This window comes from Anolis carolinensis, unplaced genomic scaffold, assembly GCF_035594765.1.
Source record: "Anolis carolinensis isolate JA03-04 unplaced genomic scaffold, rAnoCar3.1.pri scaffold_7, whole genome shotgun sequence".
Classification (NCBI taxonomy): domain Eukaryota; kingdom Metazoa; phylum Chordata; class Lepidosauria; order Squamata; family Dactyloidae; genus Anolis; species Anolis carolinensis.
In genome coordinates, this window is record NW_026943818.1 from 3,648,013 (window position 1) to 3,675,304 (window position 27,292).

General features: G+C 43.3%; 1 protein-coding gene across 2 annotated transcripts in view; it reads left to right on the top strand.

Annotated features, from left to right (window-relative positions):
• The window catches only part of col27a1 (collagen type XXVII alpha 1 chain), a 127,538-nt gene that overhangs the window by 66,301 nt on the left and 33,945 nt on the right, over positions 1 to 27,292 (top strand). For both annotated transcript variants that reach the window (XM_016996978.2, XM_062960436.1), the window contains 16 exons: positions 1,038 to 1,082; positions 1,673 to 1,726; positions 4,582 to 4,626; positions 7,521 to 7,574; positions 9,015 to 9,068; positions 10,032 to 10,085; positions 10,979 to 11,032; positions 18,467 to 18,520; positions 18,704 to 18,748; positions 18,909 to 18,953; positions 19,182 to 19,235; positions 20,003 to 20,056; positions 20,328 to 20,381; positions 21,196 to 21,249; positions 23,687 to 23,740; positions 25,852 to 25,959. In XM_016996978.2, coding sequence (XP_016852467.2) covers positions 1,038 to 1,082; positions 1,673 to 1,726; positions 4,582 to 4,626; positions 7,521 to 7,574; positions 9,015 to 9,068; positions 10,032 to 10,085; positions 10,979 to 11,032; positions 18,467 to 18,520; positions 18,704 to 18,748; positions 18,909 to 18,953; positions 19,182 to 19,235; positions 20,003 to 20,056; positions 20,328 to 20,381; positions 21,196 to 21,249; positions 23,687 to 23,740; positions 25,852 to 25,959 — 882 coding nt within the window. The remainder of the gene's footprint in view (positions 1 to 1,037; positions 1,083 to 1,672; positions 1,727 to 4,581; positions 4,627 to 7,520; positions 7,575 to 9,014; positions 9,069 to 10,031; positions 10,086 to 10,978; positions 11,033 to 18,466; positions 18,521 to 18,703; positions 18,749 to 18,908; positions 18,954 to 19,181; positions 19,236 to 20,002; positions 20,057 to 20,327; positions 20,382 to 21,195; positions 21,250 to 23,686; positions 23,741 to 25,851; positions 25,960 to 27,292) is intronic.

A 27,292-nucleotide genomic window follows, 5' to 3' on the forward strand; every position in this document is an offset into this window, starting at 1 on the left:
GGCTCTAGGTTGATACAACAAAAACAAAAGAAAAATAAAGTCCCAATTACAGGGAGAGGAATAATAGTTTTTATCCAATTGCTGCCAGTTTGAAGGCTAAGTTCCGCCCACTTGGTCTCCTAGCAACCTACTCAGTCCAGAGGACAGGCAGTTAGGCCTCACTTAGACCTCTTCCACAGATTATCAGATTTTAACTGGATTATATGGCAGTGTAGACTCAAGGCCCTTCCACACAGCTATATAACCCATTTAGAATCTTATATTATCTGCTTTGAACTGGATTATCTTGACTCCACACTGCCATATAATCCACTTCAGTGTGCATACTAAACATAAAGACAACCATACAACAGACATTCAATACCACCACTACCTCAACAATTTCTCACCAACACCACCAGACAACGCCACAGCAACGCATGGCCGGGCACAGCTAGTACACATAATAAAAACAGAACCGTACAACAATTTAAAAATAATGCAAGTAATAAACAAATACACAACATAGGGTTGCCGTGAGTTGGAAACGCCTGAAAGGTGCACAACACTGTTGCTTCGACTTGTCTCAAAAGCATCAGAATGGTTGAGCTTTCCCAAATAGAGGGAGCTGTTCCAAAAAATAAAAAGCTTTGCAAAATCTCCAAGGGACAGGCAGAGTCTTAAAAGACACATTCCTTCTTTGTCTGAAAAAAAGAAATTCCTCTGCTGAGAGGATACTTGATCTGTATGTAGCATTTATTGCTGCTGCTGCCATTGTGTGTTGCTATTCTTGTTATTGTTGTTGCAACTATTTTCTTATTTGTGCACATTTTGGAGTGACTTTAAAAAAGCAAAAATATAATGCCCTACCCCTCTGCACTATTGGTTTCTTCTCCTGGAGCTTATGTCTATCAGTGGATTCATTAAAGCCCATGCTGTAATTTTACCTAAGTATTTCCAATTGGGTGCCAGCAATGCTATAAAGATTTTTCCCTTGTTGTGTTTATTTCTTGAATGTTTTGTAAATACATACTTGCTCCTTTTATGTGCCCTGATAGGGTGATGAAGGGCCAGTGGGACCACATGGCATTCCGGGGGCAGAGGTAAGAAAAGGGATGGGAGTTGTTTTTGTTTTAATATGTTGTCCAAGGCTTTCATGGCTGGAATCACTGGGTTGCTGTGAGTTTTCCGGGCTGTATGGCCATGTTCCAGAAGCATTCTCTCCTGATGTGGGCGAAACATCTGGAACATGGCCATACAGTCCAGAATACTCACAGCAACCCATTCAATGCGGAGGTGCTGTTGTTCCATCTCCAAGCCAAGGAGCCTGTGTCCGTAGACACCTCCTGGTCATGTTATCATGGCTGCATGGGCGCCTTAATTAACTTCCCACCAAAGCAGTACCTATTTATCTACTCACATTTCACATTTTCAAATTGCTAGATTGGCAGGAGCTAGAGCTGACAGCGGGAGCTCACCCTGACCCTTAGATCAGCAGATTCAACAGTTCAATTGTTTAACCCGTTGTGCCACCACGGCCCCTATTTCACACTAAGACAGCTGTAAACCTTCCACTCCTGGCAGAAAAAACTTTATTTTGACTGATTTCTTTGTTCTCTTCTTTGGTTTATCTGCTTGTACACCTATGACAAGTCTTTCTGAACTTGGGTGCACCCCTCTGCCTGTGTTTCAGGGACCACTTGGCAGAAAAGGATTTCCAGGAAAACCAGGCCCTGATGGCTCAAAGGTAAACAAAAAGAAGAAGATTGTTTGTTTGTTGCAACCTTAAAAGGGGCGAAAGCAGGAGGGAATCCCGTTGCTGCATTCCTAACACAGAGAGGTTCCCCCTTTTTTCTGTAACTATTTTTGCTTTTTTTGCTTTTGGCTCTGGAAATTCCAGCTCACTGTGGTTTCTGCAGCATAGAGAATGATGGCGCGTATTTTTGGAAACCACAGTGTTTCAAGAGCACAGTCTTCTTTGGAACACTTTCCACTCCTTCCTTCCTTCCATGAATATCGCTCTGTGTTTCAGTCCGAAAATGTCAGTGGTTGGCCACCCATGTCTTTCTTTCTCTTAATTGTCCGCAGAAGTATTGCAAGGCATGACTTCTTTCCTTATGTCTTCCCCTCTTTCCCTAGAATGAAAATGTCACTCGTTTATCTGACAAATGTCAGCCTGTCTGTATAATTGCATTACAGACATCTGATTTTTCCTTACTCATCTCCATGCCAGGTATCCTGTATAGGATGTTATCCAAATTTGTGACTTTTCCATGGTTGAAGCTTCTGTGCCTCTTGCTTGTGGTTTGCTTCAGTTTCTCATCTTTTTAAGGCTCCTGTAAGTTTAAATTGGATTGAGTTGCTGTGAGTTTTCCGGTCTGTATGGCTATATTCGAGAAACATTCTCTTCTGACATTTCACCTTCGTCTATGGCAGGCATCCTCAAAGGTTGTAAGGTCTGATGGAAATGATGCCAGTGGGGTTTATGTATCTCCAGTGTGGGAGAAAAAAACTCTTGTTTGTTTGAGACGGGTATGAATGTTTCAATTGGCCACCTTGATTAGCATTGAAAATTCAGTTTCAAGGTCTGGCTGTTTACTGCCTGGGGGAATCCTTTGTTGGGAGATGTTAGCTGGCGCTGATTGATTCTTGACTTTAATTCCTCATTTTCTGAGTGTTGTTCTTTATTTACTGTCCTGATTTTAGAGTTTTTTTAAAATATGGATAATAATAATAATAATAATAATAATAATAATAATAATAATAATTATTATTATTATTATTATTATTGTACCCCGCCTCCATCTCCCCAAGGGGACTCGGGGTGGCTTACAAATACAAAACGAACATACAATAACATCAGGTACCGAAAAACACGTGAATGAAATTTTTGATACTCATATTTTGTTTATTTTCATGGTTTCCTCTTTTCAGTTGATTGTCCACATGTGGGAACCATGCGTATTCAGCAGCAGAGTAGCCAAGCTCAAGGGCAGATGTCTTCACTGTGTCTGGTTGTGATCCTCAGATTGTGCCTGTCAGCTTTCGTATGATATTATTTCTAGCACCCACTTTTTACTTGATATTCAAGCAGTGCTTCTTGTAGGTCAGAGTAACTCCCAGGTAACTCCAGTGGGATTCCTTCCCAGGTCATCCTCAGAGCTCGAGATGCTTGTCTGTTTAATAATAATAATAATAATAATAATAATAATAATAATAATAATAATAATACATTTATTTGTATCCTGCCTCCATCTCCTCCAAAGGGGACTCGGGGCGGCTCACAGAAATATCAGAAACAAAACAATAGCAATGTACAATACATCAGTAAACAATAATATGCAGCAGTAGTAGTATTTACACATTAACCAGAAAATTAAAAACACTTATTTAAAACATAGAATTAAAAACAGTGAGGCTGTAATAGTAGATTAGCAAAGTGCACATTATAAGTTGCGAGTGTTTGAGTGGTGTTTGAGTTTCTATGACTCTCTATGTTTGATTGCCAGAAGACCTACTGGTTGACTTTGGGCAAATCAGTCTTTCTCAACCGCAGAGGAATGCAGTGACAAACCCTCTTCTGAACCAATTTTGCCATGAAACTGCAGTGTTAGCATTGCTGTAGCATTTCTCGAGGTTGAGAATGATTTGAAGGCACACAAGATCAACAAATGGAACTGGGATGAAATGATAAGAAAAAGCAGGAATTGAGCTTGTCAGATTGGCCCATCCCATGCAGTTTGGAGAAGAGAGCATGTCTTTCCCCATGGCAGCGCATGGGGTGAGCTGTGCTCCTTTGGCACATCTCCACCACAGCTTTGCGAAGGCATGGGTTCTTTGCAGCATTCGTTCAGTCAGGATGGAGGGAACCCATCTGGCTCAAAGAGTGAAGTGGCTTCAGTCAACACTGTCTGGAAAAGCCGAGGCCTTAATAAAACAACCGTGGGAAGAGCCCACGGGCAGCTGAAGATGATTTAGTTGCTCCAATTAGCAATTGTTCTGCTATCCACACTCTGTTCGGGAATTGCACTGTGGTTAATTCTTCATGAACAGATTGGAGATCGTTTTGTCTGGTGAGCTATTGCTGTTGATCATAGAATCATGGAGGCTTAGAGTTTGAAGGGGCTACAAGAACCATCTAGTCCAACCGTCTGCCATTTCCTATTTGGAATTCCCCTGCCTTCTGAGTGTTGTTATTTATTTACTGTCCTGATTTTAGAGTTTTTAAAATACTGATAGCCAGATTTTGTTCATGTTCATGGTTTCCTCCATACTGTTGACATTGTCCACATGCTTGTGGACTTCAGTGGCTTCTCCATGTAGTCTGACATGGTCGTTGTTGGAGTGGTCCAGCATTTCTGTGTCCTCCAATAATATCCTGTGTCCAGGCTGGTTCATCACGTGCTCTGCTATTTCTTTAGTAGCTTCATGGCAAATCTTTCCATAGAGTCTTGAGCTAATCATTATTTTACAACCTTTGCTTCCTGTCTCTAAAAAGGGATTAACAGCAACTTATCCCAGAAGAAAGTTGTTATTTTTTTAAGGTGCAAAAAAATGGCAATCTGTAAGACTATTCTGTTATTTCTCTTTCTCTTAATTTAGGGTGAACCAGGGAATTCAGGCCGACCGGGAAAACTTGGTGAGCTGGTAAGTGTTCCTTTTATATCAGGCATGAGCAAACTTGGGCCCTCCCCAGGTGTCTTGGACTTCAACTCCCACAATTCCTAACAGCCTCAGGCCCTTTCCTTTTCCCCTTCAGCCGCCTCACCGCGCTTGACATGTTCCTCTCAGTTGCAGCTTGACCGCATGAAGAGCCCGCCATGGCTTTGGCCAGACTCTCTGTGGTCTCCATGGCCACTGGCTAAAGGCCCCGTGGCTTGTCCTGGCAGGCTTTTCCCAGTGGTAGAACCCAGGTTTTATGGGCTTGTTCCATTTGAATCAATCCTACTGATGGTCTGGAGCTGTGTGTAAACGGACTCTCCAAACCCTTCACCATAATCGTGGTTAGAGAAATTAGGAGGAGCACTTTCAAGCGGATTACAGCATATAAACTGACACAGGCAAACATTCAATGCCTTGTTACAATGACATACAATGAGATACAAATGCGCAGATAAAGGCAAAGGTTTTAACAGCACCTCTGGCTATGGGAGAGGTGCTTTTCTCTGTTTCCAAGCCGGGGAGCCTGTATTGTCCGTAGACACCTCCTGGTTCTGTGGCTGGCAAGACTGCTTGGAGCTTTTTTTTTTTTTTGCCTTTTCCCACCAAAGCAGTACCTATTGATCTAATCACACTTGCATGTTTTTGAACTGCTAGGTTGGCAGAAGCTAGGGCTAATAGCGGGAGCTCATCCCATCCTGCGGATTTGAACTGCCAAAGGTCTTAACCCATTGTTCCACCATGGCCCCCTTGACCCTATTCCAACATTGTATGGCCACATATGTTTCCGTTTCCATCTGTGAACTGGGGCAGGTGGTGGATGGTATTGGGCTTGCACATCCTTATCTTAAAGCCCCAGCTTGATGCTGAACTCAGGGAACCATGGAATATGAAACACCACTTGTGACTGTTCCAGAAATTTGCTTTGAGCAAGGAACGCGAGTCCTTAAGCAAACACAGCTGGCCTTTGCCCATCGCCACTGGTCCCCGAGTATGAAAGCCAGCAGTATTATTTTCTACGTTGTGTCTGTCTAGAAAGATCACTGTGGAAAATTTCCATTTCCTTCCCAATTAGGTCATTAGAAAAGGAATGTTGTGCCATTTGACAAGTTAATATGCCTTTCTCCCCTCCTTCTTTCCCTGCCCTCAGTCATGTGTTGCAATAGTGTTTGCCACCATTGTGCTTGTTTGAACCATCCAGTGGAGGAGCTTTGAGAACAGAATAATCCAGAAAGTCAATAAATAAAAGGAAAAAGGAATATGGTCCTGATAGTACATGCATCTAGGAGCTAGGTGGGTCTGACTCAGTATATGGATTCAGCCAATTAGCTAGAATAACAACAACAATAATGATGATAATAATAATCCCCTATTGGGTGAGAAGGGAGGGATATAAATATTGTAATAAATAAAATAAATAATAATGATAATAATCTGAAAATACATCACACAGTCCTAAACGCTTGGGAAGTGTTCGACTTGTTATTTTGTGATACGAAATCCAGCATATTTATCTTGTTTGTTGTGTCATACTATGTCGTTGTGTCAATAATAATTTATTTATATTCCACCCTCCTCCCTGAGGGGACTCAGATCAGAGTACAGCATATAAACAGACAAAGACAAACACTTAATGCCTTGTTACAATGACATACAATGAGATACAAATACACAGACAAAGCCTTCTCCTTTCATTTCTGACTCTGGAGGTGGTGCTCATCTCTGGCTCTGGGGGAGGTGCTCTTTTCTGTTTCCAAGCCGAGGAGCCTGCATTGTCCATAGACACCTTCTGGTCATGTGACCGGCATGACTGCTTGGAATGTCTTTTTGCCTTTTCCTGCCAAAGCGGTACCTGTTGATCTACTCACATTTGCATGTTTTCGAACTGGTGGCGCAGCTGAGCTGCTGAACTTGCAGAGCAGAAGGTCCCAGGTTCAAATCCCGGGAGTAGAATGAGCACCTGCTGTTAGCCCCAGCCCCTGCCAACCTAGCAGTTCGAAAACATGCAAATGTGAGTACATCAATAGGTACCGCTCCGGCGGGAAGGTAACTGCACTCCATGCAGTCATGCCAACCACATGACCTTGGAGATGTCTATGGACAACGCCGGCTCTTCGGCTTAGAAATGGAGATGAGCACCAACCCCCAGAGTCGGTCACGACTGGATTTAAAATCATGGGAAACCTTTACCTTTTACGTTGGCAGGAGCTAGGGCTAATAGTGTGAGCTCACCCCGTTCCATGGATTCAAACTGCCAACCTTCAGGTCAGCAGTTTAGCAGCTCAGGTTTAAGCCATTGTGCCACTGTTGCCCAGATGAACACTCTGGAGAAACACGTTTTTCTCAATTCCCAAAATGCACATTTTAGGAAAAAGGCATAGGTTAGGAAATACAAATACCCAAACACATGGAAAGAAGAAACGCAATCTTGCAACTAATATTTGGGGCGGAAGGGGGGGAGAAGAAACAGCTGATGGGAGTCAGAGGAATGCCTTCACATTGAGAGCTTTTCATAGCAACCTTCAGCCGAGATGCAGAAAAAGGAACGTTCCGCCCAGGGAATCCGCAAAGCGCAGGCACGGCCCGTAATTGGTTCCTTCTCGCTGTGTGTGTCTTGCGGCTCTCCCCGGCCGGCGCCTGAGCTTCAAAGGCCCAACTGTGGTTTCGGAGGCAGGACCAGCTGGCTGGCGCGCAAAAGCCCACCGCCTGGGAGCAATTGTGTCCTTGCCGGTAGCCAGCAAGAAGTTCTGGACAGTTTGCAAAGGGCGCTGGGTTCATTCGCCAAGCGAGGAGAAATCCTTTCTTGTTTGCTGCTCTGGAGTAAATAAACCAGAAAATCAATTCTGCTGTTGTTTCCCCTCTCGGTTCCTCTTTCTCTTCAGGGTCTAATGGGCTTCATTGGTCCAGTAGGAGAACCTGGAATCGTTGGGGAGAAGGTAAGAAGGCTCAGCTCATTGGATCAGAGGCACTGCTCTGCAGGAGGTCAGCAGGGGGTTCGGAAAGCACCCAATGGAAGAGGCTTGGAGAGTAGCCTAGAATAGAAATTGGACCTGCAGGCTTGATAGGCGGAGGCTCTCAGGACAAAACCAGCCTCTTTTGCTTTGGTCATCATCAGTTGCTGCTTCCTCTTAGAATTTAGAAGCCATATGTGTCGATCAATCAACGTCTTCCACTTATAATACAGTATGTGTCAATCGGTGCCATGCACTTATGCTCCATACTTTTGGAAAGTCAACAGGAGGGTGAGGATATTATTTTTAAGGAGTTTATTAGCAATTATCTGCAACATTAGGCTGATATTTCATCGCTGCCAAGGTGAAAAGGGAAACCTTGTGAGTTACTATCAAATTGGTATCACAAAGTTAGGGTCTGAGTGAGAAAGAGAAAGGAATTAAGGACAAAGAGAAATGGAAAGGGGTTGCCTTTGAAAGGGACGCAGCAGCAGGCCTCAACATACAGGAGACAGGGAAAAAAACTATGACGCGTTATTGTGACATAGGCTAGGCAGAATAGATCACCAAGATTTGGATCTTGGTTTTGAATATAATGTGCAGAAGAGTAAATAATAAGAATCTGCAGATACTGTTCCATGGTTATAGGGCTCTCCCTGTAATGAGTGTGTGTGTGTATGTGTGTGTGTATTTACAGTATTTATATTCCGCCCTTCTTTTTCACCCCAAAGGGGACTCAGGGCGGATCACAATGTACATATACCAGGCAAACATTCAGTGCCATTAGCATAGACAGAGACACAGAGGCTATTTAACATATTCCAGCTTCTGGCTTCGTGAGTGTGCTCGATTCCGGCCACAGGAGGAGCTGTTGCTTCATCATCCACTGTGACGCCGAGTCCTTGAGGGAATACTTCCTCATCTTCCAGCATGCAGGCTGCTGGAAATTTTTATAGTGATGTAAATTAGTTAAATTAGCCTCTCCTAAATTTCCTACTTGACAGATGCAACTGTTTTTCGGGTTGCTTAGGTAAACAATGAGCTGGTGCCATTTAATGGTCGGGCACTCAATCTGAACCAGGCTTTGAACTCATGACCTTTTGGCCAGTAGTGATTTATTATATTACACACATATATATATATATATATATATATATATATATATATATATATATACACACACACACACACACACACACACACACACACACACACACATTTTTGCAAGGCATCACACTCACTCTGGGATTACTTCCGCTCATCCTAAGCACTGGAGAAAACGGTCCAGTCCAATGCAATCCTAGAGCCAGGCCAAGAGATCTGGGAGTCCTGGGGACAGTGAGACATAGCCCTGCTGCGTTCCTTGCTGTGTTTTGTTAACAGAACCTACTCACTCGGGCTTCTTTGTTGCATTATCTCCTTCAGGGGGACCGGGGCATGGCAGGACCTCCAGGACCACCAGGCGCCAAGGGGTCGATGGTAAGGAGTAAGTCTGCATTCTCTGGCTCTCCTTCTCTCCCTGGGAAAACAATAGCTCTGCTCCCCTGCAGCCTCTCTCCCCCTTCTTCTCGCTGCCATTTGCTTTGCATTCCCCGCAGTGACTTGAGCCCGGCTTGCTTTGTCCTGCCCCCACGCTTTGGGTTCAAGGAGGGTGCTTGACCTCAGCCGAGTTATAGTATCTTAGCACTCATGTGCCCGAGCATGGGATTAAGTGTGCCGACCACCCAGCACCTTCCTCCTCCATATCCACCTCCTCCTGAAATCGACTGTGTTTTTACAAGCCTGAGAAAAAGAAGGATACGGTTCCCAGCTTGATTTACCGAAGGGAGCCTTTGATGACACTGCTGGGGACTTTCGAGTCATTAATCATTTCGAGGCCTGTGCAATTAGAGAGTGGCCCAAAGGCTTTTGTTTGCTTGTTTGTCTACTAGTTGATCTTTGGGAAGAGAGCCAGGATGGTGTAGTGGTTTGAGAGTTGGACAAGGCCTCTGGAGACCAGGGTGGGTGACATTGGGCAGGCCACACACTCTCAGCCTCAGGGGAAGGCAATGGCATTCTTCCTCTGAATATATCTTGCCATGAAAACCCCATGACAAGGTTGCTTTGGATGTCACAACTTGAAGGGATGTCAGTGATTTCCAGTTGATCAGAAAGACTTTCAATTTCCAGTTGTTCAGCCAAGGTGACACAAAGTAGGAATCATTTTATTAGACCCAATAAATAGCAGCAAATGCAAAGTATTTGGAAACAAAGTAATTCTCTTCTGCAAACAAAGGTTGGGGATGTTCATTGGAAACAGTGAGCTTTCCTCTCACTGCTGGTCCTTGGCTCAATTTTAAGGGTGCCTGCATTGGCCAGCATGATAGAATCGTTCTTCCAGATAGGTAAGAAAAAATGCCATGCTTTGCAAAAGGATTTTCATCCATCTTCTTTTTTCCATAGGGTCATCCAGGAATACCGGGGGGAATAGGTGAACCGGGAGCCCCAGGACCACCAGTAAGTAGTGGTCTTTTTTTCCCTTGCAGCTGTGGTCTTCTGTGACAGTTATATCAGTATAAATATTGGGTTGCTGTGAGTTTTCTGGGCTGTATGGCCATCTTCCAGAAGCATTCCCTCCTGACATTTCGCCCACATCTATGGCAGGCATCCACAGAGATTGCGAGGTCTGTTGGAAACTTAACAAGTGGGGTTTATATAGATCTCAGGGTGGGAGGAAGAACTCTTGCCTGTTTGAGGCAAGTGTGAATGTTGCCTATGCAGTGAGAACAGCCTTGCAGCTTTAAAGCCTGGCTGCTTCTTGCCACAGCTGCATGGTATACAGTATATAGTATAAAAATTTATTTATTGGGAAATGATGTGGTATTTGAATCTATTTATTTATTTACTACATTTATATCCCACTCTTCTCACCCCAGAGGGGACTCAGAGCGGCTTACAAATCAAATGTACATACAATATATTATTAGCATATCACACTATAAGCATTAAATTACTATATTGAACTATATTATTATATGGTAATATTACTAGTAATATTACATTTAATATATAATATATAATTAATATTATTATATTGTATTATTAGTATACTATTGTATTACATTATAATATTATTATCAATATTATATGTATATACAATATATTATATATTTATAAATTATTATAAATTATATATATGTGTATATAAAATTAGCATAGCATGTTGCATTCTATGCAGTCTACATTTCAGGTTGGTGATATGAGCCCTATCCTGTGGATTTCAACTTTATCATTTAGCAAGAGGGAGAGTGTCAAACCGATACTGAAAAAGATCATTTTCTCTAAGACAGAAAGGGCACAATGTATTTCTGTGAGACCTTATTCAGAAGTCTTTTTGCGTTGCTTTCTAGGGCCCAACTGGAACCCGTGGCTCCCCAGGAGTCAGAGGCCCGAAAGGTCGTCGGGTAAGTCAACACTCCCCAAATGTTCAAAATTTTACGTGGAGAATGTGTCCCATTAGCTTTCCAGGCAACAACGGGGAAACCTGTGGGATTAAGGAAGGTTTTAATTTCTCCCACTTGAAATTCATCTCTTTTGTGAGAGAGCTACGAATTTGGGGGTGGGGGGGGGGGGGATGCAACCAAGAAGTCCGTGTCCCTCACCAAACCAGGCAACCAGAAAAGAATGGCGCCGGTGGCAAAACCTTCACCGGGGAGCTGTCAGAGCCACTTAATTTTGGAAAGCCGCCCTTCAAAAATACTATTTTAATGAGGTGGAAATAAGGCAGTTAAAGACTTTAGAAAGGCCAGTGGGAGTTTTCATTTGAACACAGCAAAAAGCTGAATCTTAGAACGAATCCGGCTCTTTTGTAGCCTGGGTGGCCAGGACTGGAGTGTTCCTCGAGGCTCGGCAAGTTGAATTAGGGTGACTGCCGACCATTGTGCTTATGAAAATCAAGTCCAAAGAACGCCTTCCTACAGATCTCACCATTCAAGTGTTTGAACAGCTATTCAAGGCCCCATTCTCACTCCTGACAACATTTCACAGGAGATCATCAGCATCTGTGTGGCCAAGTGGTCAAGACAGAACAAATGACGAGGAAGAGCACATAAGCGAGGAGAGGCTGCAACGCTTTGCATTTATCTGAACCTCCTGGGAAAGGGAAGGCTCTGCCCTGAATTAATTGACTACCTTTGCAGTTTAACCTCAGTTTGCAGCAATTTGAAGTAAGCTGAGCACAAAGAGAGAAGGAGATATTTTACGTAAATATTTTAAACGCAGCTGAAATGTGAGGTGACGGAGGATTAATACCGCACTCTGGCATTGATGTTTGTCTCCGTGTTCATCTCTCAAGTGTTGGGTAGTATGACATTGCTTGGGGGCCATGCTGGCCCTGATCTAACACTGCTGTCACTTCAGAATCAGCAATTTATTACGGTCTATGACCAGAATATATAGAAATGGGCACAGGTGCCCGAAAAGGGGAATCGCAGTTCCCATAAAAGTCAGATAAAAGAAAAAGTTAAAAACATGCTATAATAAAAACAAATTAAAAGCAGACTATTAGCAGGGTCAGCTAATAGTAAATATCGATCCACTAAGTGGCTTTGGAGGGGGATAGAGGGAGCATATGCAGTCTTTCAGTTATAACAGATTGGTGTGGCTACAGGCCCTGTGGGGTCAGTCATTGTCCGTCTGATGGAAATTGCTGCCGCACAGAACCTGGCGACACTATAGGTTATTGCAGAACAGGAGTCTGAGAGCAGCAGAGAGGTGTAGTATCTTTCAGTGCGGCCTGGATGTTTTAAAAGCCAAGGAGTGATGAAATTGATTCTAATATCTCTATAAAACATACACTGGAGGAGCACGTGCTCGATAGTTTCGATATGGCCAGACTCACAAGGGCATAGTCTCTCCGGAGCAGGGGTCTTCAGTACTGCCGATGGGAGGGCGTGACATCTTGCAAGAGTGAAGGCTTTACGATGATTAGGCACCTCCAGGTTTGTTAAATAAGCCATGAGAGCGATGGTATATCTGTTGTCTGCACTAATGTTAAAGACTGGAGAGCAAGCTAAATCAGATTGTCGCTCTGTGTCCAGGATCCGTTGTCTGATGTGGACCTTAGCTTGGTCCCACCCCATGCTTAGTAGATGTTTTTGAGAGAAGCCTAGAGTTGCGATTTTTGTTGCTATTACCTTGTTCCATGTAGACTGAAGCTCATCTCAGCGGGGCAAGGCCACATGGCGAGTGAGATAGATGCAGCCAGTAATTGAGAGTGGCTATCCATGCTCTCACCTCCACTCTCATGAGGCCTGTCTCTAAACGCAGGATGGCGTTTGAGACGCATCTGGGCACTGCTGTCACATCGGCTGAGATGTCCCTACGGCGTCAGCCACATGCGCTGTGAACACCCCAGCTGCTCTGTTCTCCCCGCCTTCCCTCTTCATGATCTCTTGCGAACAAGCCCTTGGTTTTGTTCTGCTGCTGAGGAGCGGAAATCAGCCCTAAGCCATCATTTCAATGTCTGCCCTTCTCCATCCAGCTTGTTTCTGATCCCACATCCAAGAACAGATTTCAAATCAGAATGGAAAGACATGGAGGCCGCCTGATTGCCAGACGCTTGTCGATTCTGCTGATGCTTCATTAGTCAGTTTGGCTTTGGAAGCCCAACAAATGGATAGTCTGGTTTCAATTGGGAACAACTATAGTGACTGATGTGTCTATGTATGTGTATAGGACTCTCTGTTTACCGATTGCAGCCCCCACAAGACCCCATGTTGATTTATGCAAGATCTTTGATGATAAATATTCCTTCTGCAACAAGAATGGTTCCCATTTAGAAGAGTCTTTCCTCTCCACACCCACAGAGTATCTCTCCCTCCCCTGGCATTTAGGAAGCCGGTTCTGTACCATTCTCCACAGAGGCATTTCTTTTTCCAAGGAGTCTTCGTTTTTTTTTAAGCAAAACAATTTAATCCTAAGGATTAATTTTAAACACATGCCCCAAACCGCGTGTGTTCAACATTGCCTTTTACTCATGCGCCAAAGCCTCCGCGGAATTAAGTCCATGTGGCTGAGAAATGTCACCAGCCTTGCTGGAGGCGGCATGGGTTGGCAAGATCAGATTCTCCAAATGGATCAAAATCTGGACCCGTTTAGGATCTAGGTGATGCTGCAGGAGATGTGGATGTCCCACTGTTGCTGTGAATTCCTCAGGAGATCAGAGGGAATTCCCTCCTAATAAAGTTTCCCAAACATAATTCATCATTATTTTAAAAACCATCTTATGGTCATAAAATACCACACAAGATTCTGAGTTCTCTAGAACTGCTGTTACTTCTAACAATTGATTAACTTTATATATACCATACCGTTCCCTCTAAACTGGCACTCAAATTGGCTTACAATACATAACAACTTCAGTATGTGTTGTCGACGGCTTTCATGGCTGGAATCACTGGGTTGCTGTGAGTGTTTTGGGCTGTATGGCCATGCTCCAGAAGCATTCTCTCCTGATGTTTCACCCACATGTATGGCAGGCATCCTAGGAAGTTGTGAGATCTGTTGGAAACTAGGCAAGTGGGGTTTATATATCTGTGTAAAGTCCAGGTTGGGTGAAAGAATTCTTTGTCTGTTTGAGGCAAATGTGAATGGTGCAATTGGTCACCTAGATTAGCATTGAATAGCCTTGTAGCTTCAAAGCCTGGCTGTTCCCTGCCTGGGTGAATCCTTTGTTGGAAGGTGTCAACTGGCCTTGATGGTTTCCTGTCTGGAATTTGACATCTTCCTAAGAAACTCCAGCTTGAGTTCAAGTCTTGCTATGACAATGAATGTTAACAGTGGGTTGCTGTGAGTTCTCCGGGCTGTATGGCTATGTTCCTGCTTCCTGCCTGGAGGAGTCTTTGTTGGGAGGTGTTAGCTGGCCCTGATTGTTTCCTGTCTGGAATTTCCGTGTTTTCTGAGTTCTTTATTTATTTACTTTATTTATTTTCTTATTTATTTATTTATTTAGTTTTTTTTATTTACTGTCCTGATTTTAGAGTTTTTTTTTAATACTGATAGACAGATTTTGTTCTTTTTCATAGTTTCTTCCTTACTGTTGAAATTGTCCACATGCTTGTGGATTTCAGTGGCTTCTCTGTGTTTGCTACATTCAGCAAAGAACAAGAGTGATCCTCTCACCTCTGCAGGAGTCTACCATATACCATGCAGCTGTGGACAAGTCTACATAGGGACCCCCAAACGCAGAAATACCCAAACACAAACCATTTATTATTGACAGTATTTATATTCCGCACTTCTCACCCTGAAGGGGACTCAGGGTGGATCACAATGTACATATACATGGAAAACATTCAGTCCCATTAGACAAACAACATATATAGACAACCACATATAGACAGACACAGAGGCAATTTAACATTCCAGCTTCTGGCTTCGTGAGGGTATGCTCGATTCCAGCCACAGGGGGAGCTGCTGCTTGATCATCCACTGTGACACTGAGTCCTGATGGAGTACTTCCTCATCTTCTGCACACTGCTGGAGATTTTATGGCGTCGTAAATTAACTAAATTAGCCTCCTATTCCTACTTGACAGATGCAACTGTTTTTTGGCTGCATAGGTCAACAGCAAGCTGGACTATTAATGGTCAGGAGTTTACCCTGAGCCGGGCTGGCTTCAAACTCATGACCTCTTGGTCAGTACTGATTTATTGCAGCTGGCTACTAACCAGCTGCGCCACAGCCTGGTCCAAACCATGGAACATGAATGGCATTGCAAACAAAGAAGTCAGCCATAGCAGAGCACTTGATGATCCAACCTGGACATAGTAAATTATTTGAGAACATGGAAATGGTGGATCACTGACAACCACAATGTCAGGCTACACAGAGAAGCTACTGAAATCCACAAGCATGTGGACAATTTCAACAGAAAGGAGGAAACCATGAAAACGAACATCTTCTAGAGATGGCTCTTTTGCTCTGAAGCAGCTGTGGATGATTCATTGGGCCCAACTGCCAGCGGACGGACGGATCCGGAGACATTTCTTTTGCCTTTGCAACGGCCTCCTGCCCTTCCGCACGGGGCCCACCAGCCTCCCTCCCGTCTGACCCCTGCTGCCATCTGCCACCGCTGGTTGGCTGAGATCGGCAGCATTTCCTGCTGTACGTTTCTAACTTTGCTTACTTTAGAGATTGCCCCTCTCCCTCTGAGGCATACACGTCTCCTACAATTACACTGCGCTCTGTGTAATCCGCCTCCCTCTCTCCCACTCTCAGGCTGGAGTCGCTTTGGCCAAATATTGGCTCTTTGCCCCTTTGGCTTCGGGTCTGCATCTTGATTATCAGCTTTGGCCGCGACTTCCTTTCTCTCCTCCCGCTCCTCTCCCTTCTCTTATTAGATTCTCCTTACTCGGCCCAGAACTGCCTGATTAAGAGCTGGTGGAAGTGAGAGCGTGGTGTACGAGGGGGAAATTGGGACCACACGTTCCATGGGAGCTGACACTTCTCTGGAGCTCTGAGTTTACTATTCGTAGCAGCTATGGGCAAACTTCTTGGCAGAATGGAGTTGGACTGGATGGTCCACAAGGCCTCTTCCAACCCTAGAATCATAGAATCATAGAGTTGGAAGAGACCTCGTGGACCATTCAGTCCAAGAAGTAGGAAAATCACATTCAAAGCACCCGACAGATGGCCATCCAGCCTCTGTTACAAAGCCTCCAAAGAAGGAGCCTCCACCAACTCTATAGGTAGGTAAAGGTTTCCCCTGACATTAAGTCTAGTCGTGACTGACTCTGGGAGTTGGTGCTCATCTCCATTTCTAAGCCGTAGACACCTCCAAGGTCATGCGACTGGCATGATTACATGGAGCGCCGTTACCTTCCCGCCGGAGTGGTACCTATTGATCTACTCACGTTTGCATGTTTTCGAACTGCTAGGTTGGCAGGAGCTGGGGCTAACAGCGGGCGCTCATTCCGCTCCCGGGATTTGAACCGGGAGTCACAGAGAGAATGGCCTCTCCATTCATTGTCGTAAGGGGGAATTCTTCATAAGGAAGAATACATTCCTTCAGAAAACCTGGTGTGGGACTCATGAAGGAACTTTTTACCATAGTTGGTGGTCCTGCGAGGAAGCCAAACTGTTTTGGAAAGGTATACATTCAAAAATACAAAAGATGCTACAAATTAAAATTGATCTAGATATAAAATCCTTCCTCCTGGGTATGTTAGACATAGAAAAGGACAGGAATAAAGAGGTTCTGTTTAACTATTTAACAACAGCGACTAGGATGACCTATGCAAAGCTATGGAGAGAAGAATGGATACTGGAAACTAATGTATGGATTAATAAAGTCCTTGAGATTAGGAACAGCCCGGGCTGTGGCGCAGGCTGGTGAGCAGCCAGCTGCAGCCAGCTGCAACAAATCACTCTGACCAAGAAGTCATGAGTTCGAGGCCAGCTTGGAGCCTGTGTTTGTCTCTGTCTTTGTTCTATGTTAAGGCATTGAATGTTTGCCTTATATGTGTAATGTGATCCGCCCTGAGTCCCCTTTGGGATGAGAAAGAAGGGCGGAATATAAATACTGTAAATAAATAATAAATAAACATGGATATGTTTTCCCTCCTACTTGCAAATAATCCAAACAAACGTAAGAAACAGACTAATTGGGAACCGATATTAAACTACCTAGAAAAAGAGAGATTTAAAATAGTAACCTGAAAATAGCAAGGAAGGAAGGCGAGGAGAAGAACTATTCAACTCCAAAAAGTGGCGAATCCCGAGACAACAATAGGAAGAAGGATTATTGGACCGAAAAATGAATTTTATTTAACATATCATGCAAAGAGATGGAAGTCTTTTATTTTAACAATGTATTTATGTTTTTGTTTTTATTCTTTTTTTCTTTTCTTTTCCTTTCTTGGTATTTACTCGATTATTGTTGGTGATTATCTCCTTCCCCCTGTCCTGTCACACCCCACCCTCATGTATGCACATCTTTGGTTTTTCAGGTGTCTGTTTTTCACTATTTTGTTCAAAATGTTTAATAAACACACACACACACACACACACACACACACACAGACAGACAGACAGACAGACAGACAGATAGATAGATAGATAGATATAGTAGCTGTGCCCGGCCACGCGTTGCTGTGGTGAAGTATGGTGGTATGGGAAATAAAGTATTGAGGAATTGGTGGTAGTTAAGGGAAAAGGTAAAGGTTTTACCTTACATTAAGTCCATTATAAATGGGTTATATAGCTGTGTGGAAGGGCCTTGAGTCTACACTGCCATATAATCCAGTTCAAATCAAATAATCTGTATTTTATAGGCAGTGTGGAAGAGGCCTAAATGAGGCCTAACTCTGCCTGTCCCCTGGGCTGAGTGGGTTGCTAGGAGACCAAGTGGGCGGAGCTTAGAACGTAGAGGCATGGATGAGGGGTTGTGCTGCCAAGTTTAGTGTTTCTGGGATGTGTAGTTTTGTTGTTTTGTCCTAGGCCGAAATTTCATTACCCTTTTATATATATAGAAAAAGAAAACCTGGTCCTGAGCTTTAAAGGTCATAACCATCCCTTTCAATTGTGTAATAAAGTCAAACATCAGCCGTATGTATACTCATGGCACCAAACCCCAGAACGCCCAGAATGGGATTTGAAATTCAATCGCTTTGGGAGGGCTGTCATTGGCCACCTCTGTTTCAAAGATTCTGGCAGAATGTAACATTGAATTAGAGGATTAGAGGGTATTGATTGTTCTGCAGTATGAGGGAGACACCTGCTGTTCATTCCACTTGTGCAACTTGACTTTTTCTCCCTCCTCCTTTTTTTAATTTCTGCAATTTTGTTTGGAGGGAACCACTGAGATGCATTCATACCTACGTGTTCCCCCTCCTCAGGGTGCCCGGGGTCCTGATGGACTAGTGGGTGAACTAGGACCACAAGGTGCCAAGGTAAGGCTGTCCCTGCTTCCAGACAGTAGTAGTTGTGGGGAAACGGGAGCCTGGCCTAATAGTGTTGGACTCGGATTCTTAGAGGCGAAGATCTGACTCCTGGATTGCCAAAGGAACTCAGGACAGGGTCACCCCAAGTCACAGTCATATCTATACATCTCTCTCTCTCTTTTTCTGTCTCAGGGCCTTCTAGGGAATACAGGCAAAGATGGACTTCATGGGCAACAGGTATGTCAGATATCTCTGGCATATATACAAATACATAGTGTCCTGAATCTGAAAAAATAACCAAAAATCCAAAACACTTCTGGCCCCAAGCATAAGATATCCTCTTTTGGCTTACTCGCCAATTTACTTAAATTCATGACTCCTAATTGTGTTTTTGCAGGGCAAGATTGGAGAAATTGGAGAGGCGGGACCCCGTGGCTTCCCTGTAAGTTAAACCCACCTCTTGCAACCCTGTATCCATGTGGGATTTGTTCCTGGACATAATGTGGATCCCTTTTACACTGCCATATCATATCCATGTTATCTGCTGTGAACTGGATTATATCTGGTACAAACAGACAAGACATACATATAGAGATGTGCAGGGTATTGATGATGCCTCCTGAGATATGTGAGAAGTTGGCAGCTCTGACTCTCCATTGTCTTCTTGCAGGGCATCCAAGGACCTTCTGGACCACAGGGAACAAAAGGGCCCCTGGGAGACCCGGCAAGTATTCCATAGAGCTCATTCTCTTATTATTTACCTCGGGTTTGCTTCTGTGTGATGTATTTCAGAGGAAGGAACTGGCAAAATTGCCTCTGGGGTTTTCCTTACCAAAGAAAACCCTTTTGAAAGTCGTGGGGTCATCATTAGGGGAGTAGACTTGAAGGTACAGACACAAGATTGGGCATTGGTCCTTTATCCCCAAATGATGAAGGAAGAACTCTCAGAGCACGGGAAAGGTGCCTTTTTGGACTGGCATTCCCAGAATCCCCCAACCAGCTATGTTTGCAGAGAAATTCTGGGAATGGCAGTCCAAGAAGAACTTTCCCCAAGACCCAAGAAACTACCAAGTTACACCAGCTCTGTTTCAGAGGAGGGATTTTCCTGGATTTTACAGAGGTGTGAACAGAGTTCGTGGGTTATTGGCATCCTAATGTGAGTAATGCCTACATCCTCACAGCAACGCATACAACAAATCCCCAACTTTGGCTGAGCAAACTTCAAGATTACTACCTGCTTGAGAGTCATAGCTATATCCAAGGCCAGAGTTTTCATCTTTCTGTATCCAATGATATACTAACCCCACCGTCACAATTATGTTCACATATATAAAGACCATCTATCTTCAAATCCTGGGGAATGAGGAGATAAAACAATGGCTGATGGTGGCTGCTTTTGTGTTTTGCTACTGAGGAATACAGTGCTAGACTAGATTGGACTTGTGTCTGGCCCAGCGGATGCTTGTTTAATGTTATGGTCTTATCTTTTAGGGACCTCAGGGAGCGCAAGGTCCACCGGGGCCTTTGGGAGAAATTGGACATAAGGTGGGTAGCATTTCCATGGATGCATGCATTGCTCTGTCCTTTTGGCCCTGTTTTCTGGGACCCAAGACAGAGCCTGAAAGAGAGAAGTACCAGAGAGGGAGTGGATCTTCTGTAAAGCTAACGTATCTTTCCTGAAGCCAAGTTAGGGGACGTAATTATGCCATCACTCTTCTCTTCCTCAACTATTCAGTTGTAGAAACTCTACCTTTGATGTTATCTTCTCTGTTTCAGTAACAGAGGGTTTTACTTTGTCTTCTTTCCTCTTCTCCAGGGACCGCCTGGTTCTGTGGGGCGGCGCGGCCTTCCAGGTGAACCAGGCATGAAGGTAAAAAGCATTGGGGGATCCACGTACCCACTCTTTATACAATGTTTGCTTCAGATTTGAGATATGATGTTGCTTTTTTGTTTCTGATACCAAGAAACATCTTTGTGTGGTTCCTTATCTCCAGAGGCTACAGATCTTCAAATGCTGCCCAAGATTTTATCCCCAAATGCTACCCAAGATCTGATTTTGGGCAGTTCCAATTTAAATCTGACTCAGCTGCAAGGGAAGAGTCAGTTCCCTTTTTTTAATTTTTGAGAATCTGCAAGTCGCTTCTGGTGTGAAAGAATTGGCCGTCTGCAAGGACATTGCCCAGGGGACGCCCAGATGTTTTACCATCTTGTGGGAAGCCTATGTCATGTCCATGCGTAGGAAGCTGGAGCTGACAGACAGGAGCTCATCCCGCTCCCTGAATTCAAACCGCTGATATTTTGGTCAGCAGTCCTGCTGGCACAAGGGTTTAACCCATTGCGCCACTGATTCAGAGTCACAAAAGGCAATAATAATCCCCTTAAAATATTCTTTTTGTCCGTTGGGTGAGAATTTTACATTATCACTGAGACTATCTGTTTCCTCCTGAATTTTAACTTCTAAAATCTCAAGCTCTTTGTGTCCCAGGCATGCAGTTAGAATATTTAGTTAACTTCCTTTCAAAAGGAAATTAGGAATTGTTAGGGAGTTGAAGTCCAAAACACCCAGAGGGCTGAAGTTTGCCCATGCCCGTTAAAATGCATGACTTCCAAGCTGTCCTTATTAACTTGTGTGCGAAGCTGAATATAAAAGGCCTCTTTCTCTCTGTCTCTCTCTGCATTGATAGGGTGATATCGGACCACTTGGGGTTCCAGGAGAACAAGGCCTTATTGGTCAACGCGTGAGTAGAAGTGCCATCTCACTGACTTTATAACACTGAGGATGCCATATAGTCCAGAACGTCACCAATCCTAAAATGAAGTACAAAATATGCTTCAGCCTCTATTTTGCAATCACATTAACAGGCTTTGAAAGGGGTTGGATGTTTTCTTGCTATTGCATTTTAAGAATGGTCAAACCAGAGAAACCAGTGGAGAGGAGTGGTTTGAGCCTTGGACTATGACTCTGGAGACCAGGGTTCAAATTCCTACTCAGCCATGGCTTTGGACAAGTCACACTCTCTCAGCTTCAGGAGAAACCCATGGTAAATCTATTCTGGACAAATCTTGCCAAAGAAACCCTACAATAGGGTTGCCTTAAGATCAAAAAGTTGGGAAATGTTAGGATCAAAATGTTGTGAAGACAGATGTTAAATCCTCTCTCTCCTGCCAATGTTTACATTTGACATCTTCCTAAGAAACTCCAGCTTGAGTTCAAGTCTTGCTATGACAATGAATGTTAACAGTGGGTTGCTGTGAGTTTTCCGGACTGTATGGCTATGTTCCTGCTTCCTGCCTGTCTTTGTTGGGAGGAGTTAGCTGGCCTTGATTGTTTCCTGTCTGGAATTTCTGGGGTTTTCTGAGTGTTGTTCTTTATTTACTGCCCTGGTTTTAGAGGTTTTTTTAATACTGGTGTTGGAGACTGGCCCAGAGGGGAAGTAAAGGAGAGAATTCCAAGAGAGCCATAAAACAAGCCTTTTATTGTTATCACAGCTAATGATAAGGCAAACAGCCGTACATACCCCAAAGGGCTGTATCATGGAAATGGCCGCCGCCAAAGCATGTTGTAGCAAACAAAGAACATATACCTTTGGCTTGTCTAAAATTGACCAATGGCTGAGGGTTTTCCTCACCTTCCACACCAACTTGGCATAAATGATACCTGTGATTTCAAGCTAACTTTTGGTCTTGGAACTTTCTGGAGAAAGGCACCAGCTCACAGGAAGGGAGGGACATATGCAGAGGCAAAGCCACAGAGGCAAAAGTTTACTATTTTCTGGCTTATGGTTCCTTCACTGGTAGCCAGATTTTGTTCATTTTCATAGTTTCCTCCTTTCTGTTGAAGTTGGCCACATGCTTCTTGTGCATTTCAATGGCTTATCTGTGTAGTCTGGCATGGTGGTTGTGAGATCGGTCCAGCATTTCTGTGTAATCAAATAATATGCTGTGTCCAGATTTCCCCCAAGCAGGAAACAGCCAGGCTTTTAAGCTACAATGCTATTTAATGCTCATCAAGATGGCCAATTGCAACATTCACACTTGCCTCCGGCAAACAAGAGTTCTTTCTCCCACTCTGAACATTCCACAGCAGGGGTCCTCAAACTTTTAAAGCAGAGGGCCGGTCCACAATCCTTCAGACTGTTGAGGGGCCAAATTATCATTTGGGGGGAAAAAACCGAACAAATTCCTATGCACACTGCACATATCTTATATGTAGTGCAAAACAACAACAATAACAATGAAAGAACAATACATTATTTAAAAATGAAAATAATTTTAACCAACATAAACCTATCAGGATTTCAATAGGAAGTGTGGGCCTGTTTCTGGCCAATGAGATAGTCAGGTTAATTAGGATTGTTGTTGTTGTTGTGTGTCTTCAAGTGATTTCAGATTTTGGCTGAGCCTAAGTCCAAAATTATTTATTTATTCATTTACTACATTTATTTACTACACTTATATCCCACCCTTCTCACCCCGAAGGGAACTCAGAGCAGCTGTATGTACATACAATATATTATATTATTAGAATAGCACAATATTAGCATTATACTATATTGAACTATACCACTATACTGTAATATTATATGTAATATATAACATATAATTAATATTATTATATGATATTATTGTTAGTATTGTATTGTATAAAATGATAATATTATTATCAGTATTATATGTATATACAATATATTATATTATTAAAACGGATATAAAAAATATTATATTATAAATGAGGGCGAGGGCCAGGTAAATTGCCTTGGAGGGCCACATCCAGCCCCCGGGCCTTAGTTTGGGGACCCCTGTTCCACAGATATATTAAGCCCCACTTGCCTAGTTTCCAATAGTCCTCCAAATCTCTGAGGAGTCCTGCCATAGATGTGGGTGAAACATCAGGAGAGAATGTTTCTGGAACATGGCCATACAGCCCGGAAAACTCACAGCAACCCAGTGATTCCGGCCATGAAAGCAGCTATGTGTACATACATACTGCTCATACTTTCTACATCAACCCCTTTCCATAATAAATCCTTATCAAGTATCCAAGCCAAAAACTTAATATTCCCCTTCCTCCCTTCCTTCCTTCCTTCCTTCCTTCCTTCCTTCCTTCCTTCCTTCCTTCCTTCCTTCCTTCCTTCCTTCCCTTTATTTTTTATTTATTTCCCTTTATTTTTGTAGGGTGAGCCGGGTCTTGAAGGTGACAATGGGCCAGCAGGACCAGATGGACTGAAGGTAAAAAATGCAAAAATGTCCCACTTAGAGGAATCTCACTTCCCCGCAAATCCTCTTTCTCTAGAAGGAGCCTGGAAATGTTCCCGTCTCCAAAGTGCAGCCAGCAAGAATGCATTTCCCTTGCTTTGTACCCTTTCTTTCCCAGCTAGACTCCATGATCATGTCAGCCAAGTTCTTCCATTCCAGGAAAACGTCAATCTCTCCTTGAAACTCCTGCCAAATGAGCAAAAAATAAAATCCCTTGTTGTGTCAGTCCAGCGACATAATTTTCTGCTCTTCTCTGTGGCAATCTATCATCAGATGTCACAGTTGAGCAAGTCTCTCTTTATGAGATAATCCAGTTTGTAAAAAATTATCTTGATTCCACCTGAGCCCTGCTCCCGAAGTCATTACTCCGTCACAAATGCTTTCTCCTCTCAGATCTTTTACATAGTTTGTGCATGTCACAGAAGCCAGAGGAGGTAAAGGAGCCAGTATTAGTTCAGATAGTAAGGCAGGAGAAGTGGGGAACCCTCTTCTTAATCTATACATATATACACATACACATAATAAAAGCTCTGATCACTGTTGAGAACAGAGTGCCTTGGCACCGTAAGTCACAGCCAATTTGACAACAATTAACCAAAACGGATCAGACATTAATAGGCAGTATTCTAGATCCGCTGTGTGGGAAAGCTAAGCAGATCTGTAAAGATGTGCAAATGCAAATTTGCTGTCGGAGTAATATATTTTGCACGAATATTGCAAGCAACAGCTTCGCCTCTATCTTCCCCAACGGGAACTTTAGAACGTCATGTTTGTATTATAGAAAATTGACGAAAGAGTAGCAAGCAATGGCAGTGAATAGAATAATAATAATAATAATAATAATAATAATAATAATAATAATAATAATAATAATAAACACTTGGGAAGTGTTCGACTTTCGATTTTGTGATACAAAATCCAGCATATATATCTTGTTTGCTGTGTCATATTAATATTAGTATTCATAATATTATTTTGTAATACAATATAATACTAATAATACAATATAATAATATTAATTATATATTATATATTACATGTAATACTATTAATAATATTACAATATATAGATATAGTACAATACGGTAATTTATTGCCAGTATTGTGCTATGCTAATAATATAATATTGTGTGTAAATTTAATTTGTAAGCTGCTCTGAGTCCCCTTCGGGGTGAGAAGGGTGGGATATAAATGTATTAAATAAATTAATTAACAATAAATAATACTATGTTTTTGTGTCAATAATAATAATAATAATAATAATAATAATAATAATAATAATAATAATATAATACTTTATTTATATTCTGCCCTTCTCCCCAAGGGGACTCAGGGCAGATTACAGCATGTAAACAGACACAGGCAAACGGTCAATGCCTTGTTACAATGACATACAATGAAACACAAATACACAGACAAAGGCTTCTCCTTTCATTTCTGGTTCTGGAGGCAGTCCTCATCTCTCGCTCTGGGAGAAGTGCTCATCTCCATTTCCAAGCCTGCATTGTCACCTCCTGGTTGTGTGGCCGGTGTGACTTATTGGAGTGTCTTTTTGCCTTTCCCGTTGAAGGAGTACCTATTTATCTACTCACATCTGCATGTTTTCAAACTGCTAGGTTGGCAGGAGTTAGGTTTAACAGCGGGAGCTCACTCTGTCCTGTGGTTTCGAACTGCTAACCTTCAGGTCAGCAGTTCAGCAACACAAGGGTTTAACCCATTGTGCCACCACATCTCAGCTTTTCAGCACTGTAAGAAAAAATGATCTCAGGTTACCTTCAAAAGCCTGTAAAGGCAACAGGAACAAGTGTAGACTGGGAATCAACAGTAACATCTTCTAGGCGGTGGGAAACGGGCCTCCTATATGTGTGGATTGGTGCTTTAGTCCAGTTGGAATTTTGTTAAATCCATAGTGGATTTACTGCTTTGCTGACATCAGAGCTACTCGCTGCCCTACCTTATAGCGAAATGCAGTGGGGAGCTGCTTTGGAAAGGCCCTGCTTCCCCTCCCCATACTTCTTCTCCTCCAAATACTTCTCCTGTTTCTCTGTGTACGATAGTCCTGCTCACCTTGTTTCCTCTTCCAGGGTGATAAAGGAGAACCTGGTCCCGAAGGGGAAAGAGGCGAGAAGGGGCAGGAAGGCATCAAAGGGAAAGAAGGGCCTCCCGGATACCTTGGCGTGACAGGCGTCCGCGTGAGTTTCCTCCATCCCTTGCTTTTTCTCTGCATGGCTTTTCACTACTGCTTGACCTTGCTGGAGGACCTAAAGATTCCTAGAGAGAACATGTTCATCAAATCCTCAAATGCTCGAGCCTGCCAAAGCAGAGGCCTGACTGTACATAATCCTGATTGTCACTTCCCAGGCTCTCATTTGGGGAATGGAAAGTGCTGAGTCCAGGCGCATGACCGCCTGTCTGCCTGGTGGAAAAGTAAAGTCTGGCCTCAAAGACGTTACCAAAGCAGAAGACAAAACCCGCAGCCATTTCACAAGAACAGGGAGAAGGGACGCTTTGTCAAGCAAAACAAACCATCTCTTCCCTGTGAGGTTATTATAGTGAGTCAGTAGACGAGATCCAAGCCTGTAGCCTCCTTGTGCCAAAACTAAGCATGAGCACCAAGGAGCCAATCCAGTTCGGCCTGCTTGTAATCACTTTCCCTTGTTATTCTTTATTGTAGTGTTATGGGGCCATTTCATATTTTTAGTACACATTTTATATAAAGAATATTTTTAAAGGCACATAAAGGCTGCTTCTTACAAATGATATTTGGAAACATGTCTGCCTGCTTTGGTGATCCATCGCAGCCTCACCTCCTCCGTGATCCCCTCTTCCCACCACTTCCTTTGTCAGGCCTGGCCAACTCCTTTTATAATGCACTGCTGTGATTTAAGATTGCCAGCATGGCGGGGTGCTTTCAGCATTGGACTATGACTCTGGAGAAACCAGGGTTTGAATCCCTGCTTGGCCATGGAAATCCATTCAGGACCTTGCGCAAGGCACATTCTCTCAACCTCAGAGGAAGGCAAAGGCAGATCCCTTCTGGACAAATCTTGCCTGGAAAATCCCATGAAAGGTACACCTTAGGGTCGCCATAAATCAGAAATGACTTGAAGGCGCCCAACAAAATGGAGAGGGGAGCTTTTGGTTTGCTTTACCTATGCACAAAGTTGGTAAATGACATTTCAAAATGCCAGAACAACACAAAGCAAAGTAACAGGTGACATTACTCAAACTGAAACCACATCTGGAAATGTGCCTGGGCATTTGAATGTGGCAAACATGCATAGTTGTGTGATGTGTATCAGTGGGACTGTGCATGGCATAGGCTTTGCATGGGGCCGCTGGACCCCACTTCAGGGGCCCAAAATCAGTTTAATACAATCATCCCCAGTTATTTCTTCTAATTCACTATGATAAGGGCAGTTTTGTCCCCAAACAATGCAGAATATGTGTTGTTGAAGGCTTTCATGACCGGAATCACAGGGTTGCTGTATATTTTCTGGGCTGTATGGCCATGTTCCAGAATTA